The 17,654-nt window shown below is 37.2% G+C and overlaps 1 protein-coding gene and 1 pseudogene across 13 annotated transcripts in view; one reads left to right on the top strand and one right to left on the bottom strand.

The window, feature by feature from the left end:
- GABPB1 (GA binding protein transcription factor subunit beta 1) overlaps positions 1 to 9,733 on the top strand; it is a 67,696-nt gene extending 57,963 nt beyond the window's left edge. For 11 of the 13 annotated variants that reach the window (XM_045529053.1, XM_045528974.1, XM_045528983.1 and 8 more), the window contains 2 exons: positions 816 to 931; positions 8,230 to 9,733. In XM_045529053.1, the coding sequence (XP_045385009.1) occupies positions 816 to 931; positions 8,230 to 8,382 (269 nt within the window). In that variant the 3' untranslated portion in view covers positions 8,383 to 9,733. Of the gene's footprint in view, positions 1 to 815; positions 1,129 to 8,229 lie in introns of those variants that run through there. The other 2 variants (XM_045529076.1, XM_045529067.1) reach the window with 1 other exon arrangement.
- Positions 3,711 to 3,764, bottom strand: LOC123631274 (annotated as a pseudogene).
- Positions 9,734 to 17,654: the final 7,921 nt, after the last annotated feature.

Here is a 17,654-nt window from a genome sequence, read left to right as displayed (position 1 = left end):
GACAAATATTTTTTAGCATAATGCTTTCAAGGTTCATGACAAAAAATTTTAAAGGCCATGGAACAATTGTAATTCTCATTGATTGTTAAGATTGCTTTGCATGGTTTCAGCTTGCACAGTGACTTTTAGTCCTATACTGCTGTGCAAAGCCAGGACAGCCTCTCTATATATTTACATTTATATAAAGAGCTACTAAAAACTGAGATAAAGTCCAACAGTCTAAAAGGGAAACAAGCAAAGTTTATGAGCAGTATTCATAATGGTATGTCCATATAATGGAATATTAGGTACCTAAATAAAAGGAAGCTCTCTATGTACTGATATAAAATACTCTAAATATTTAGAGTGAAAACAACAGATGCAAAATAATGTATCTGTTGTATGTATGTTTGAATGAATGTATTATATGTATGCTAGCTTTTGTGTAAGAAAGAAAAATGAGAATGTACATTTGTTTTAAAATAAATTAATATAAGAAAAATGTACAAGAAATAAATGATTATCTGTATTAGAAGAGTGTGCATGAGACCTCCCAAAATATGCTTGTTAAATATTTTGATTTTTGAGTCATATGAATGACTATATTATATACAATTTTTAAAAATCAGTAGGTACTTCAATAAGTAGATTATAATAAAAAAGCAAGGTGAAAAAGACAAATATGGGCATCCTCATAAAAAGCAAATCAGTGTTTTGGAATTATTATTTTGGAATATTCTTATTTTAGATGAGTAGCATCAATGATGTCAAGACTAGTTTTATTTCTACTAAACCTATCTGAAAATGAAGTAATGCATACATTTTTTTCATTTTAGTATTAACAGTACCAGCAACGGACATTGCTGAAGAAACTGTTATAAGTGAAGAACCACCAGCTAAGAGACAATGTATCGAAATAATTGAAAACAGGGTGGAATCTGCAGAAATAGAAGTAAGGAGTCTTTTACCGGGTGTGTTTTGCTGCAGTCATCCAAAATAAATTCAATTTACTTTTTTTTGTCTTGTATATTTATTACTGACAGTATTGTTTCAATACAGAATGAAAGTGTATAGTATTATGATTTTGTTTATTTTTTTTTGCCTTATACATATAGCAAGCCTTTAATAAATAAATATTGAATGAATGAATGAGTGAGTGAAGAATTCGTTTGTAACGAAGTCTGTCATCTGATAACATTGAGATGTCTTTAGTTCTTCCATCCTTTATTTTCTATTAAACTTAAAAACACACCATTCTCACAAGTCACTAAAGGAAATTACCACTATATATATACTGACTAAAAATTTATTTTTCTTTGAAAAATGAAATGCAAATGCCTAATTGTGCTAGGGGGTTCTCTTAAAAAAGATGGGTTATTTTGTAAAAAGCAGTTGATAACTGCTTATTTCACTATTAAGTCTTTTAAGGAAAGTAAATTAATTTAGACTGTTGATAGGATTCAACTTTTTTTGCCCTCTCCCAAAGTAGTTTGTAAGTGTAAACCAGTTTGTAGTGTCACAGTTTTTTTCTCATCTTACTATAAATAAAACTGTGTTCCCTGAATTTTTTTTTTTTAGCTGAAAGCAGAGAAGTCAAAGTGTTCCCTGAATCTGATACTAACATGTATGAAATGAAAACAAAGTTATCCTTGAATAACTTTGGAGCACTGGACTTGAAGTGGGTTTGAATCCTGCCTCTTGCCCTGTTAGCTTTGAGGCAAGATATCTTACCTTTCTGAGTTTCAGTTTTATTGTGTCTCAAATTAGAATTTAGAGTAATAACCTCCATTTTAGGGTTTTTATGAGAATTGAAAAACTCAACACATTCATTTTTAATATTTATTATATCTAATATATGTATATAGTAAATTTGGTGAATAGTAGTTCTGTATAAAGGTTCTTCTTATAGAAAGGTGAAAATTTTTTAAAAAGTCACTAAAAGGCAACATAATTCCAATTAAAGAAAATTAGAAAATATCCCTCCCAAATTCATTTAAATATAAGACTAGTACATCTTTGGCCACAATTACAACTAATATATCATTGAGTTTAAAAGAATCTGATTCATGATTTAACCAGAATGTTTGGTAAAATCATGACTTTATTGATGGTGGGTTGTTTTATTTCTTTAAGATTTAAAGTGATATGCAGGATGTTGAAGTTCTTATTCACAAACAATTTATTCTATTGAACAGAATCAGTATACTTATTTAATACTCTTTATTGCCTTTTTCTGATATGTCAGATCTTTTTCAGACGTAAGGTCAAAAAAATTTGTCACGTACTTTGCTTTAACTATTTAATAAAACATTTTTAAGTTACTTGAATGTTTATTAAATATAAACTTATTCAGTTGAACAGATTATATTTTTTAACCTATAAATGTGAAGCCTGCACCATTATTTACCTAATGACCAGTGAGCATTGTTGTTTCCCTCAAAGTTCAGCCTGATTCCCCTCTTACAGTCTTTGAGAAACCAGGGAAAATAATTGCAAATAACAGGAAAGTATGGATTCAGGTATGTAATTAACTAGGACCAAGGAGATAGAACCTCAGGGAGATTGAGTTTTAGCTTGATATAAAGAATAGCAGTTTTTGTATGCTTTATTTTGTTTTTAGTAATTAGAGTTCTGGTAATGGAAATCTTATTTTCCATGACTGGAAATGTTCAAGCCAAGGTTGCATGACCTGTTAGGGCTATTACAGAGAAACCTTGATGCATACAGTGAGTATGGATGGTAGAGGTGGGCTGGAGATATAGAATGAAGAGATGACCTCCAGTGTTTTCATCAAACCAGGTAATCATTTCCTTATAATACATGAAATAATTCTTTTGAATTTATTTTCTTCGATAACTAGTACTCTTGGGGGCAGATTTTTATACTCCTTTCTAAGTGACAGATTGGCCATTAACTTAAAAAGTTTCTTAAAAGCAGTGAGTCTTAACTGGGGCGATTTTAATCCTAGGGTACATTTGGCAATGTCTGGAAATATTTTTGGTTGTCATGACTAGTGGCATTCCACTGGCATTTAATGGTTAGAGGCCAGGTAGACATCCTACAATGCACAGGACAGCCCCACACAATAAAGAACTATGTGGTTGAAAAATATCAATAATGCTGAGATTTAGAAACTTGCTCTAGGCCGGGCATGGTGGTTCATGCCTGTAATACTAGCATTCTGGGAGGCCTAGGCAGGAGGATCGCTTGAGGTCAGGATTTCGAGACCAGCCTGAGCAACAGCGAGACCCTGTCTCTACTAAAAATAGAAAAATTAGCCGGGCATCCTAGAGTGCACCTGTGGACCGAGCTACGTGGGAGACTGAGGCAGGAGGATGGCTTGAGCCCAGGAGTTTGAGGTTGCTGTGAGCTAGGCTGATGCCACGGCACTCTAGCCCAGGCAACAGAGCAAGACTCTGTCTCAAAAAAAAAAAATAGAAACTCTCTCTAAAGAAATTTAAAAATTAATTCATATAAAATCTAACATGTTTGGGTTTTCTCTGTGTGTCTGTGTCTGCAGTTACCATAGTGATTGTTTATAAAGAAGGTATTAAGAATTTATGTTTATAGAGTTTCCCAACTAACAATGGGGAGATTTACCAATAATATCAGGAGAAATTAGTTTAAATTGTAGGAAATTTATAGCAATATGGGAAATGAAATAGGTTTGTTTTTTGGAGGTGAAGTTATGAAGAAGACCAAATTGCAATAATGTATATAATTATTTTTTATGGGGATCTTCCCAGAAAACCTGCTAGACAAATTCTAAAACAGCTATAACACTGCAATAATGTATATAAGTTTGTTACCACCCCTTGATATTATTGCATTGAAGATATTTTTGGAGGAAGTGTGCTACTTACAGATTTCTTCCATTAATAAACATTAGAATGTTCTGAATTTAAATTAATCTTTGCATTTGTTGGGGGAAGAAATGTTTTTAGTGCATTAGTAGTAACAAGTAGTAACTTGGTTGTGTAAATTCAGGACGTACCTTTACTTTTTATTTGCCATGGAGGTTAGTGAAATATTTGTGTCCTTTAACTAGTGGTAGATTTGAGATCCTGAATGTTCTTTTAAAAATTGATTTCTGTAAACTTTATACAATGTTTTATTTGATAAAATTTGTTTTTTTTTTGGAGACAGAGTCTTGGTCTGTTGCCCAGGGTAGAGTGCCATGGCGTCAGCCTAGCTCACAGCAACCTCAAACTCCTGGGCTTAAGCGATCCTTCTGCCTCAGCCTCCCAAGTAGCTGGGACTACAGACATGTGCCACCATGCCCGGCTAATTTTTTTCTATATATTTTTAGTTGTCCGGTTAATTTCTTTCTATTTTTTAGTAGGGACGGGGGTCTTGCTCTTGCTCAGGCTGGTCTTGAACTCCTGACCTGGAGCGATCCTCCTGCCTCGACCTCCCAGAGTGCTAGGATTATAGGCATGACCCGCCACACCTAGCCTGATAAAAATTTTTCAAATCTGTTTTTCCTTTATTAATGGATACCCTTCCTGATCTGCCACAGTTTAAGATTTTCTATAATCATATCTCTTCTTGGTAAGTCTTTTCTATAGGGCAAGAGAAGGCAAAGCTTTTTTGTAAAGGGCCAGGTAGCAAATGTCTTTGGTTCTATGAACCATACAGTCTCTGTTGCAACTACTCAGTTCTGCCAATTCAGTGGGAACGCAGCATATTGGAAATGAGTGGGTGTGGCTATATTTCAATAAAACTTCATTAGTAAAAACAGCGTATTTGTTATATTGGGTCGAGGACAATTAGAAAAATTGCTGTTTACATACAAGTAAACCGTTCATCCCACTGACTTTGTTTTTCTAAAAAACATTTAGTGGTTAGGAATATGGGTCTGGAATCAGATTTCAGTTTGAACTTTATGATTTTCTGATTTTGGTCAAGTTATTTAACCATTCAAGGGTTGGCTTCCCTGTCAGTACAAAGGAGGAAATAATAATAGCACCTACACTGTAAGATTGTTGTGAGGATTAAATGAGAATGCATGTGAAAGACTAGTATAATGGCTGTTATATAGTAAATGCTCAGTAAATGTTGGTTGCTGTTATTCTTCTAAAATTTATATTGAGGTATGGTAGAAGATAAATCACCATAACAATTTTGTGATTTATAATAGGTAAAGCAAAATATAAATATTAGAAAACTACATAGTAAGATGATAAAACTGTTAGAGATCATGCTGTTAGTTGAAGCAAAATTCAAGAATCATATTTACAATTTAAAAAGCAGACTCAAATCTTTCCTTGCTCTATTATTTCATTGATTAATGTAATAGCAATATGTTGCTTGGGTTTAGAATTGCATGGTAAGATAAATATCTTCCTTGTTGCTGCCAAATCTTGATTATCATTAGGGTTTATTTTTCTTAGACTTCTTTAATGTTAGACTGTTAGGATAAAAATACTGTATTTACTTAAAAATGTCAAAATCTTTTTTATTGTAATTTTATTGCAAAAGATCGCAGCCATAGGATTGACATTTCTATTTAAATACATATAAGTCTCAAATGTCAGTCTATTGCACTATTCATCTGTGAAACAACCAAATTACTGTTTGCATTAAGGAAGTATCTTCCATGTAACATATGTTCAGTAAACATTTGACAAATAAATTTGGAAACAAAGGATCTATGAGTAAAACAAAAAGTGATATTTTCTACATTTCAGAGATTTTTATTTTCTTTGAAAAGTGAGATGGCAAAAAGATCTCTCCCCAAATACCTATATTCCTGAGAATTAAGTAAAAATGAAAATACTTAAATTTATAATATTAATCATGCCTTCAATCTTGAAGATGAAATGTATTCAAAGAGTAGTGCTAATGATCCTTATCTTTCAGATTTTACAGAATTAGCTAAAAAAGCAGTGTAAAATGAGTCTTCTATTTGGCCTAGTAGGCAGAAGGGAGCTGTCTTTTCATTTCTATTAAGATATGTTTCACTTCTTGAAATTAAAATATGCAATAAGGAAAATAGGATTAAACTGTTTTCACTGTTAGACTACGTCACTCAGTTTGCTTTCATCTTCTGCAATAATTGTGAGTCCCTTGCTGATCCTGTTGATAAATAGCTAATTCTAGAAGATGCTTTAGGGTTAATCTGTTCCAATATCTCCTACCAAATCAAGGTGAATTTTTGCTCATATTCAGAACTTTGACTACCAAAGGAATTATTTCTCACACATGTATAAAATTTTAAAACACTTATGCATGGCTGTGAGTGCTCCTGCCAGAGGTGGGGTCTAGCTCCTGGGGAAGCAGCATCCAACTCCTACCCTCCACTCCCCACCCCTCCATTGGTGTCTTCAAAGTCTTGCATAGTCCACAGCCAGGGGACTGGCATTGATTGCTTACCAGAGGCTCGTCTTAGGTGTCCTTTCTGATTTGTTTGTACATTGTCATCTTGCCTGGAGGTAGGGTAAGAAGAGTGTGAGAAGAGGGTGGCAGGGGTATAGGGAGATAGCAGGGTAGGATCTGGGCATTGCTGAAATTGAAGGTAAGGGACAATCCTTTCTTCTACTTTTATATTTTGTGTAATCGGAAGGTTTGGAGTCCACTTATATAATCAATCACGCCCATATCTGGTGGACCCATGGGAAAAATAAATGTTGGATCTAGCTTCATTCCCAGTATGGAGAAGGGAGTGGGATCACAGGAAGGCAGGGGGATTATATATGCTCCTCCTTATGGGCCATGTGAATAGTGAAGGAGAGGAAATCTCTTGGTGCTCACAGTGGACAAGAGTCAAGGAGGCCGTAGATATATAGGGAGAGACCTTCATACTGTCCTTCCCCAGCAGGCTGCCAACCCCCCGCCTTTAGTTCCCTTGGGGCCAAGTGCCTTTCCCAGTGTAAACCTGGCCTTTCTTGTGATTTATAATCCTACCCCCAGCCTCCACCCTACTAAGAGGTTCTGGGCATCTGTGATGAGGTTGCTTCATTCCTAAGACTATGGAAACTTGCCTTGAGCGTGGGTCTGTGCAGATTGAGCTTTTTGTCCGTTTGGTTACTTACAGGTATGGGAAAGGATTCGTTGCAATATTTTCTCATGTCATTTTTCCTGAGATAACTGAATAGGAGCAGAGTGAGGAAGAGGGGGAGGAGGATTTTCATTGGATTGGATTTGTATTTCAGCTCTTGATTTATTGAGGAATTTAATATGTATATTTTATACCTGTATAATTTAATGGATCACAGTAGAGAATTTAGTGTTTTATTGATTTGTAAAATAGTATAATTCAGGAAATACTAATCTAGTTCAGTACTCTTCATTTTAAAGGTAACGTATCTTGCTGTCAGAGAGGAATATGGTTGTTTTTTTTTTGTTTGTTTGTTTTTTTGTTTTTTTTTGAGACAGAGTCTCACTCTGTTGCCTGGGCTAGAATGCCGTGGCGTCAGCCTAGCTCACAGCAACCTCAAACTCCTGGGCTCAAGCGATCCTCCTGCCTCAGCCTCCCAAGTAGCTGGGACTACAGGCATGCGCCACCATGCCCGGCTAATTTTTTCTGTATATATTTTTAGTTGGCCAGATAATTTTTATTTCTATTTTTAGTAGAGACGGGGTCTCGCTCAGGCTGGTCTTGAACTCCTGACCTCGAGCGATCCACCCGCCTCGGCCTCTCAGAGGGCTAGGATTACAGGCGTGAGCCACCACGCCCGGCCAGGAATATAGTTTTAAAAGCAGGAATATTAGAATTCTATAAACCCAATTCTGTGCTGTGTGACCTTGGGAAAGCTACATCATCTCTAAGCACCATTTTTCTCATCTATGACGTGGGCTTAATACGTATCTTAGAAGTTTATTGTTGGAAATCACCTTGTTTAATCATATAGTGGGTGCTCAGTAAATATTGTTTTATAATTATTACCTTTAGGTTAAAGAATCACAAATAGAGATGTGAAGAGATGATTGTATATTTTTCTCTTAAAACTCTTCTCTAGTTTTTGTAGTACATATAAAATTACAAGTACCTAATTTGGGTTTATTCTATTAGTCTTATTTCTAATTAGGAAAATAATTTTCTTGAGGTCAGAAGCTAATCTATATTTCATAGTGTGGAGCAGAAAATTAGGGGCTTAATTATTAGTGAATTTGTCGCAAGACGTCTAGAAAATTTCAATGTGTAGCAACTTTTAGCTAGTACAATTTTTTTTTTGAAGGATGCATGCTTGTGTGTGTTAATAATGTATCTGCAAAAATTGAAAAAAAAAACCTTTTTTTTTTAATTAGGAGAGAGAAGCTCTTCAGAAACAGCTGGATGAAGCAAATCGAGAAGCACAAAAGTATCGACAGCAGCTTCTAAAGAAAGAACAGGAAGCAGAGGCGTACAGACAGAAATTAGAAGCTATGACTCGCCTTCAGACTAATAAAGAAGCTGTTTAATTGAAATGAACATGTAGTTTGATTTTACTTTTGGTCAAGAAAGAATACAATCTTGAACTGTACACGATAAAGGTACAGTCATGGGAATACAGGATAATAGAAGAGACTACAGATTGATAATTGGACTTAAGCCATGAGCTCTGCATTCTTGTAACATAAAACTTTACTTTAGAAGTTGTGAAATGTATTTAAAACTGAATTCTGTAAATAGTTTTTGTTTTTTTTTACAGTTCCAAATAAGTTGATAAAGGTTGTTGAAGAGATCCAAAAACACAAAAAGCCACTGTTTTTGTGAATTCTTTTTGATGTTAGTATGAACCTTAATTTCTCAGAAACAGAACAGTTTTAAGGGTGATCGTTGTCGATTAGACCAAATGTTGTGTAATAATTATGGTGGACTGATGCTGGAATTACTCCTGTAGGTATAAACTTCTATATGAAGAGATTTCTCCCAGGAAATCTTTGTACAGCTTTAAGTTGTCTCAGATTCTCTGAAAACATTTTTTAGAAAGCGGAATTTTTATATTTGTTCAATTTCAGCTATACGCAAGTAGATTTACATGTATATGAAGCAAATATTTTTTAAACTTTCTGTTTGTACATATTCTGCATGTTTTATAATTTCAAAATGCATCACTTGCATAGGTATTTTTCCCACAAAGATGATGAAAGTTACCAGGAAAAAAAAAAACTCTTATTATTCTATAGGTCATTGAAACTAAGTAAGCTAGCAGCTGGTTTTATTGGAATGACAATGTTCTTGGAAGGAGCAGCTTACAAGATAACTTGAATTTGCAAAATCTACACTTTTTTCAAAATTTCATAGTGGGGACGTGAAACTGTATTCTGTGCCTTCCATCATGATTTCCACATGAAAGCACTTTAAGGCACTGGATTTTAAGATAATGTTTTTGGAAAACTCAATCCATTTGGGTTTCTGAAATATTTCATGGACTTATTCCCCCTCCCAGGAAATTATTCTTATGGAAAAAAATTGCTTTTGTATGTAGAACAAGAACTTTTTGTACTACAGTGATGCTATAGATACGTCTAACATAACTTTTACTTTTCCCTGTGAAACCTCAATGTCTGTGCTGTGACTTGCTCTCATCACAATATTGTTGAATTCCACAATGTATGAACATTAAATTCTGACAAACTGTTCTTTTTTTTGTAAAACATAACTTCAAACCCTTTTTTCTTGCTTTATTTTTTAATGTTTTATTGCTTTATGAAAATGTTTAACCCTAAAACCCCTCTAGATTACCTATACTGTATAAAGAAGCAATTACCCTTAAAACTGTACTCTGGCCTACTTTTCTATTTTACAATTAAATATCTTTTCCACATATGTTCAGTGTAGACTTATGTTTTGACTACATGTTATTCATACATTGAAAATTTTACATTACTGCTGTGGGGGGGAAGAAAATTTTACACTACTGTGTATTTGAGCCATATTCCACCATATGAAGATATTTTATACTCTTCACACTGTGACTTTAAAATTCCCAAAGTAACTTCTTGGGAATCTGTTAGTTCTCTCACTGGAATTACCAGTATAACTAATGTAATAAAGGGATATGTAGATTATCGGCCTGATAGTTGCTATTTGGAAACTCTTAAAAAGGTTTTGGGGCAAATTTAAGACCTCTATAAGGAAGAGAAAAAAAATCTTTTTCAATTTTCCACTGAATTTGACATATATTTTCAATTATCTAAAACTAGGTTTAAAAATACCAGGCCAAGTCCAGGTGTAGTAGTTCATGCCTGTAATCCTATCACTTTGGGAGGCCTAGGCAGGAGGATTGCTTGAGTTCGGGAGTTTGAGTCCAGCCTGAGCAACATAGCTAGACCCCCGTCTCTGCAAAAAAATAGAAAAATTAGCCAGGCCTGGTGAAATGTGCCTGTAGTCCTAGCTACTTGGAGGCTGAGGCAAGAGGATGGCTTGAGCCTGGGAGTTTGAGGCTGCAGTGAGCTATGGTCAGGCCACTGTACTGTAGGCCAGGCAACAGGGTGAGACTCTGACTCAAAAGAAAAAGAATTACAGGCCGTATTTGCAATAGCATGAAGCTACTTTTTCTGCAGTCCTGAAAAGTCAAAAGAGAATGTCTGGTTTTGATTATTTTAGCGCACTAATTTGTTATGTTAGGCAGGGTGGAAGCAATCAGTGTTGCAGTGAATAGGGCCAATGTGTTCATCCCAGTGTGCAGCCATTGTAGAATTTTGCTTCTAGACCAGGCTGGCCCTGAAAAGCCTCCAGAGACAGTGTTGGAAACAAGCTTCTGACAGCTAATTTAACCAAGCCTTCTTTGACTTTGACTTCCAGTGTCCTGTTCTGCTAGATACAGCTGGCATAGATGGGGGAAAATAATTGGTACTTAAAAGGGATTAAGTCTGTGATAGCATCAGGTACTTTGGGTGAAGTTAACTTTTTTCAGAGTCATTGTTATATTGGACTTATATAATTTCTCAGTCATTTATACCTCATTCACTGTTCTGTAAAATCAATATTTAGGTAAGGGCCCGGTGCGGTGGCTCACATCTGTAATCCTAGCACTGTGGGAGGCCAAAGCAGGAGGATCGCTTGAGCTCAGGAGTTCAAGACCAGCCTGACCAAGAGTGAGACCCTGTCTCTACTAAAAATAGAAACATAAAATTAGCCAGGTGTGGTGGTGTGCGCCTGTAGTCCCAGCTACTTGGGAGGCTGAGGCGGGAGGATCGCTTGAGCCAGGGGTTTGAGGTTGCTGTGAGCTAGGCTGACACCACGGCACTCTAGCCTGGGCTACAGAGTGAGACACTGTCTCAAAAAAAAAAAAAAAAAAAGACAATACTTAAGTAAAAATTTATAATTAATACTTAAAATGAGTTTGTTTTTTTTTCTTTTAGCTTCTTTCACACTGTTTTGGGGTGGGCTGGAAAAGCTTTGCATTCTAGTCATTCTTAATGATGTTCTGAGTGGACGATTAAAAGAACTGACAAAAAGGAATATGAAATAAAAGTTTTCAGAAATCCATGCCTAATGTGTTTCCACTACATAGTGATGGATTTGTGGTTAGCAGTCACCTGGTTGCCACGTAGATGGTTGCTTATTTCCACTTAGGTATGAACAAACACCTTCTAGAGCAGCTTTTCTCAACTAGGGTTCTGCGAGAGAATCAAGCCATTAAGTGTTAGGGCCTAATGCATCAATTGCTTTCCTATCCATCTAGAATGGTCCTTGTGTGCTAGCTAGACACTGAGCTCATTAGGCTCCTAATTACTTCATTCAGCTTTGACACTTCTTGTGTACAGTTGCTGGAGCTCAAGGATTAGAGATTCTAGGCTGAATCTGTGATGCTTTCAGAAAGCCTCACCTGTGCTTCTCAACTAATTTTCATTCATTGTTATTTATTTTATTTATATCTCATCTTAATTACTTCCCAAAAGGACCTGTGATGGCATTTTTTCATTGGCTTTTAGGAATTATTTTCTTATGTCGATCTTTCATGATATGAATGGCAGAATAGTTATTCTTTTACTCTACCACTGGATTTCTCTATTTATTTATGGTGGTGGAGGGTTGAGAGTTGGAGAGTTTTCTTCTGTGACATTCATTCAATAGGAGAAAATTAAAGAGAGAAGGGAATAAATGGAAAATTTCATGCAATGAAGACTAAACAGGTGGTCCCTGATTTACAATGGTTTGATTTATGATCTTTCGACTTTATAATGGGTTTATGAGTATACTAAATGCATTTTCCACTTCCAATATTTTCTAGTTAGGATGGGTTTATCAAGACATAACCCTATCATAAGTCGAAGAGCATCTGTACCTGTTCATAATAAAAAGGCCTGTGTACAAATATGTTTATCCAAAACATACTGCTAATGAAAATCTATGCCAGTGTTTTTAACATGATCATTTATGTTATTTATCAAAAGTTAGAAGAAACCCCTGCTCTTAACAGGAATTGATGAGCTGATAGAAATATTCATGGGTGCTTTATTCTGATGTGACTGATTTTTTCTGTATTACTCTATACACAGTTTTTTCCTGATAAAATCTAAAGAGTTTATTTGCACTTTAATACCAGAAAGACCTTGAGAGCTGACTCAGATAAAATGCAGCAAGCCTTTTCAGATAAAATCACAAACAATTGTAGGAACCTGTATGTCCATATGGATGGGTTCCCAAGGCATTAGCACTCAGGCTTATATAGCAAATAGAAAAAAAATATTTTCTATTGACCTGGATTCTGTTGAATAAATAACTCCTCCATCATGTCAGATCAACTTAGGAATGGACTAACTAATAGACTTGTTATTTCATTAAATAGTATTTACTGTACTTGGATTTCATTATAGATAACTAGTTTGCTGTAGTTTTGAATGATGTTTGCTATTTGCTTTCTCTATGTTAGATGATGCACACGGATTGTTTGACGTAAGCTCTCCAAATCCATTCTCAGATTATTCTGTGTAAGCTATTATGGAAACAGTATCATCACTGGAAATATACTTATGGTTCCAAGCCAAAATTTTTATATCAATATTTTTATGACTTATTAAAACTATATTCCAAATATATAGATATGTAGATAGTCTTATATCTCTGATCATCTTGATACCCTGAGCCCCTTTAAAAATTTGACTAATGAGGCCAGGCATGGTGGCTCACGCTTGTAATCCTAACACTCTGGGAGGCTGAGGTGGGTAGATCGCTCGAGGTCAACAGTTCGAGACCAGCCTGAGCAAGAGCAAGACCCCGTCTCTACTAAAAATAGAAAGAAATTATCTGGCCAACTAAAAATATATATAGAAAAAATTAGCCGGACATGGTGGTGCATGCCTGTAGTCCCAGCTACTCAGGAGGCTGAGGCAGAAGGATCGCTTAAGCCCAGGAGTTTGAGGTTGCTGTGAGCTAGGCTGATGCCACGGCACTCTAGCCTGGGCAACAGAGTGAGACTCTGTCTCAAAAAAAAAAAAAAAAAAAATTGACTAATGATAATCAAATATTGAATATAATTTGGATACGATGTCTAGGGGCTCTTTTCTTAAATAATAATAATATTATTATTATTTGAGACAGAGTCTTGCTCTGTTGTCTGGGCTAGAGTGACGTGGCATCAGCCTAGCTCATAGCAACTTCAAATTTCTGGTCTCAAGTGATCCTCCTGCCTCAGCCTCCCAAGTAGCTGGGACTACAGGCGCTTGCCACCACACCCGGCTAATTTTTTTTCATTTTCAGTTGCCGGGCTAATTTCTTTCTATTTTTAGTAGAGACGAGGTCTCATTCTTGCTGAGGCTGGTCTTGAACTCTGGAGCTCAAGCGATCCTCCCATTTTGGCCTCCCAGAGTGCTAGGATTACAGGCGTGAGCCACCGCCAGGCCTGATTCGTTGAAGCTTAAGTTTTTTTTTTGAAACTAAACTTATCTTATGTTGGTTGCATGAGTTATAAGTATCTTCTCCCACTGTCTTTTTTTTACTTTTTTTTGCTTTATTTTTATTTCTCTCTCTTTTGTTTATCCCTGGTAGAGCTCTTCTTACGCTGTTGGACTTTTTAAAAAAACTTTGTTTATATTGTATCACTTAGTACTTATTTAGTGACTGCCTCAATGCCAGGCTGAGGGGGAATTCCAAGTCTAACACTCCAGGAACCTACAATCAAAGGTGGAATAACATTTTAATTTACAAGTTGATTCTTTTTTTTTTAATTCAAAACTACCTCTTTTTTATAATGTATACTTTTCCAGATAATTAGTGAAGATTTGATTTTCACTCAGCATTTTAAAAAGATGTAGATACTACCTATTAATAATATAATTTGTTTTTAATTCTTGTTCTTTTTCTTTTGATATTTTATTGTTGTGTATTTTGAATTATATTTGAAAAGACAATGAATGGATTGTTTAGGAAAGTGTTTGGGAACATTTAGCAGAATCTGCAAAAATTAGAATTCCACTAGCCCTGGGTCCTATAGATCTGGCATCTAAGGAGTCAAAGATAGCAGATTTGAGAGAGACAGCTTGGTGTGTTGGAAGGAACATGAATACTGGATTAGGTAGTCTTGGGTTCAAATGCTGCCTCTTCAATTCTTATTTGTGTAATTTTAGCCAACTGTTTCTCAAGGATGAGGTAGAAGATGGCTTTAGGCTTAGTGCTCAGTACATAGCAAATGTTCTTAAATATATTTTGAGGAAACATGTCATGAGGCAGAACTCTATTAAAGGTATGTAAAGGGCAGTCATCCAAGCCCCAGCCTCTTCGTATTGCCAAAAATGTGTAAATTTTCTCCTGTTCTAAGGCAGTGTTCGTTAACTCTATTAGTATGCTACCCTTCCCAAGTGAGCTCTTAGGGCTGATTAATCTTTGTACAGCTGGTTCCTTCCTGGTGGATGCTGGACTGTAGCCTCTCTTAGACCGAACCTAGTTCACATCTGTATCCAGTGCTTATTCAGAGGGCAGAAATACCATTACTATGGTTACAAAAATCCCCTTTTCAATACATGGTTGAAAATGAAACCAATTCCCCAGTTCTAAGCAGTTCCTTGGATGGTCTACTCCCTGTCTTAAGCCCTTGCAAATCCCTCCGGTTTTCTTTTTGTCTCCTGCCCACCTCTTTTTTGAGACAGGAGTCTCACTATGTTGCCCAGGCTGATCTCAAACTCCTGGGCTCAAGTGATCCTCCAGCCTCAGATTCTCAAGCAGCTGGGACTACAGGCATGAGCCACTGCGTGGTGTGCTCTTGCTTTCTTGGTGACAATAGCACCACTTCATTTCTAGTTTAAATGTCTCTCATTTATCAGGCAAACATAGTACTTCTTTGCAGAGTCTGTCAGTGAAGTTAGAGTTCCAGTCTTTATTTCTATTGTTGTCTGGGTTCAAACTACAACCCACTAACTTCACTAACTTCTTTTTTTCCTAAATTCCGTTAAAAGCTGGTAGATGGACCAGATGGGGAAGACTTCACATCTCAATTCTTCTAAGGAGAACTCAATTAAACATTCCAAACAGGTAATTGTATAAAAGTAAAAAATTGTTGCTAGAACTTTTAATTATTTTATTCAGTCTGTTTGACATCTCTTAAAAGAGGGAGGAACAGAACTCACTGTCCCCATGTATGCAGAGGTGAGGAAACACTACTACAAACACTTAATCTTTCTTGATGACATTTGATAAAATAGATGGAAACTCTTTGACACAGCAATTCTACTTTTAGGAATTTATTTTAAGGAAATAACTAAGAATGCAAAATTGGTCTATCTCTTACTAATAGCAAAATAATTAAACAGCAACAAAAAACCTCCACAAATGTCTAATACAGGGGTGGGTTGAAGAGACTACAGTACAGTATAATGTGATAGAAAACTATGCAGCCATTAAAATGGTTAAATGGGTCTTTTTCCCGAAGTACAAGATGATTAAATTTTTAAGAAGTTTCTGAGTGTTTGGTATGTGTACAGAGAGGGAGTTTCGAGCGGGGTGGTACAATGCGAGTCTGAGCGTGCTGGGTGGGAAGAGGTGGGGAGGAAGAGTGTGAATATGGATGGAGGGTGGGGAGTAAAGTGTGAGAACTCTAAATGGAAGCTTGTTTGAAGGCTTAACGTGACATAACAGCCCTGCACTTTTATCTCATTATTAACTTGCTGGGTGATCCCAGTGTCGAGTATTTACACATCCTCTGCAATCTGATGCCTGCCAAACTTACACCCCCAGCCCAGGCCACCTTCCATGAACCCCAGATGCATCCAACTACTTATTGGACGGTTCCAACTACACATCTAACCGACATCTGGAACTCAACATGCTTAAAACTGAACTCCTATTCCTCTCAAAACCTTCTGCTCTTGTAGTCATCCCCTTTTTGGCAACTGGCAACTCCGTCCTTCCTGGTACTTGGGCCCCAAGCTATAAAGTCATCCTTGACTCCTTTCTTTCTTTCATATCCCACATCCAAATCATTTGCAAATCTTGTTTGTTTTACTTTCATGTCTGGAATCTGATCACTTCCCACCGGTCCGTTAGTACCATTGCCGTCTCTTATCCAGATAATCACAATAGCTTACCATCTGGGCTTCCTCACTCTTTGCTCCCCAAAAGGTCAGCCAGAGTGGCCCTTTCACAAATGAAGTCTGAACAAGTCGCTCCTCTGCTCAAATCCTTCCTGGCTCCCCATCCTACCCAGAGTGAATGTTAAAGTGCTGATGATGTCGTGAAAGGCCCCACCTGACGTGACCACCCCTCCCATTACTGTTCTGGCCCCCTCACTGCTATTCTCTTGTTCTGTCTCTTAACTCCTGGCAGTTGCCTGGAGGAACTGCCTTGCTGTTCTCAAACTCCTCTCTGATTGCGGTGGCTTTGCATGACCTGTCCCCTCTCTTGAGCACTTTTTCTCAGATATACCTAAGGCTTTTTCTCTCAGCTCCTTCAGAATTTTCCTCCAATGTCACCTTTTCTGAGGTGAGGTCTCTTCTGACATACCCGCTTTGCATCCTCCCCTCCCCCACCTTTTCTCTTCTCACTGCACGTGTCCCAGGAGCACCTGCACCACGTGGCACCGTGACAACCAAAAGTGTCTCCAGATTTTGCCAAACGTCCTCTAAGCAAGCTACCAGGAATGTCTTGTTATGACTAACAAGATGCTTTATCTACCCAGGAAAAAGGAGTCCACGGGGCATCTGGTGCCTGGCCGCAGGGTCATGCCTCTGTGGACGAACTGAGGCGACCTCCGCCAGGGCCTGTAACCCAGGAATACGCAGGCTGGGGATGCAGGCTGGGGATGCAGGCTCCAGCAGGAGGGATGCGGCCTCAGATTGTGTGTGAGTCAGCGGTAATTCTGTGTAGGGAAGAAAGAAGCCTGACATTACAGTGTTATAAAAACAAAATCTACAGGAACATCCTTCAGCTGCTCTCTGCTGTCCTCAGTTCGCAAACTAGGAACAGGGAAGCTGGACGAGACTGTCTACTCAACAGCGGGAGCACAGGAACAACACTGGGAGATTAGGGACGGGGTTTGGTGTTGATTGAATGCGTAGATCTCCAGGCGAAGGATGTAAGTTCAAAAAACAGCATTTCTAGGTGGCGCTGGTTATGTGAGAGACTGATAACATGGTGAAGCAGCGAAAACAAGCATTCTAGTCATCACGTGTCAGTGGAAGGAATTAGGAGGAAGGGCGACTTGCTGTTGCATTTTAAGCATATAGTGATGGAATCTGATTGGCAGCTGTGGAATCGTCTGCTCGTACCTTCGCCCCAACTGGTTTTCCACCATGGCTTCCCCAAGTTCACT

Source organism: Lemur catta, chromosome 1 (genome assembly GCF_020740605.2).
Source record: "Lemur catta isolate mLemCat1 chromosome 1, mLemCat1.pri, whole genome shotgun sequence".
In the NCBI taxonomy this organism is placed as follows: domain Eukaryota; kingdom Metazoa; phylum Chordata; class Mammalia; order Primates; family Lemuridae; genus Lemur; species Lemur catta.
Note: the sequence above shows the minus strand (reverse complement) of the source record. Positions and strands in the feature narration are given on the sequence as shown.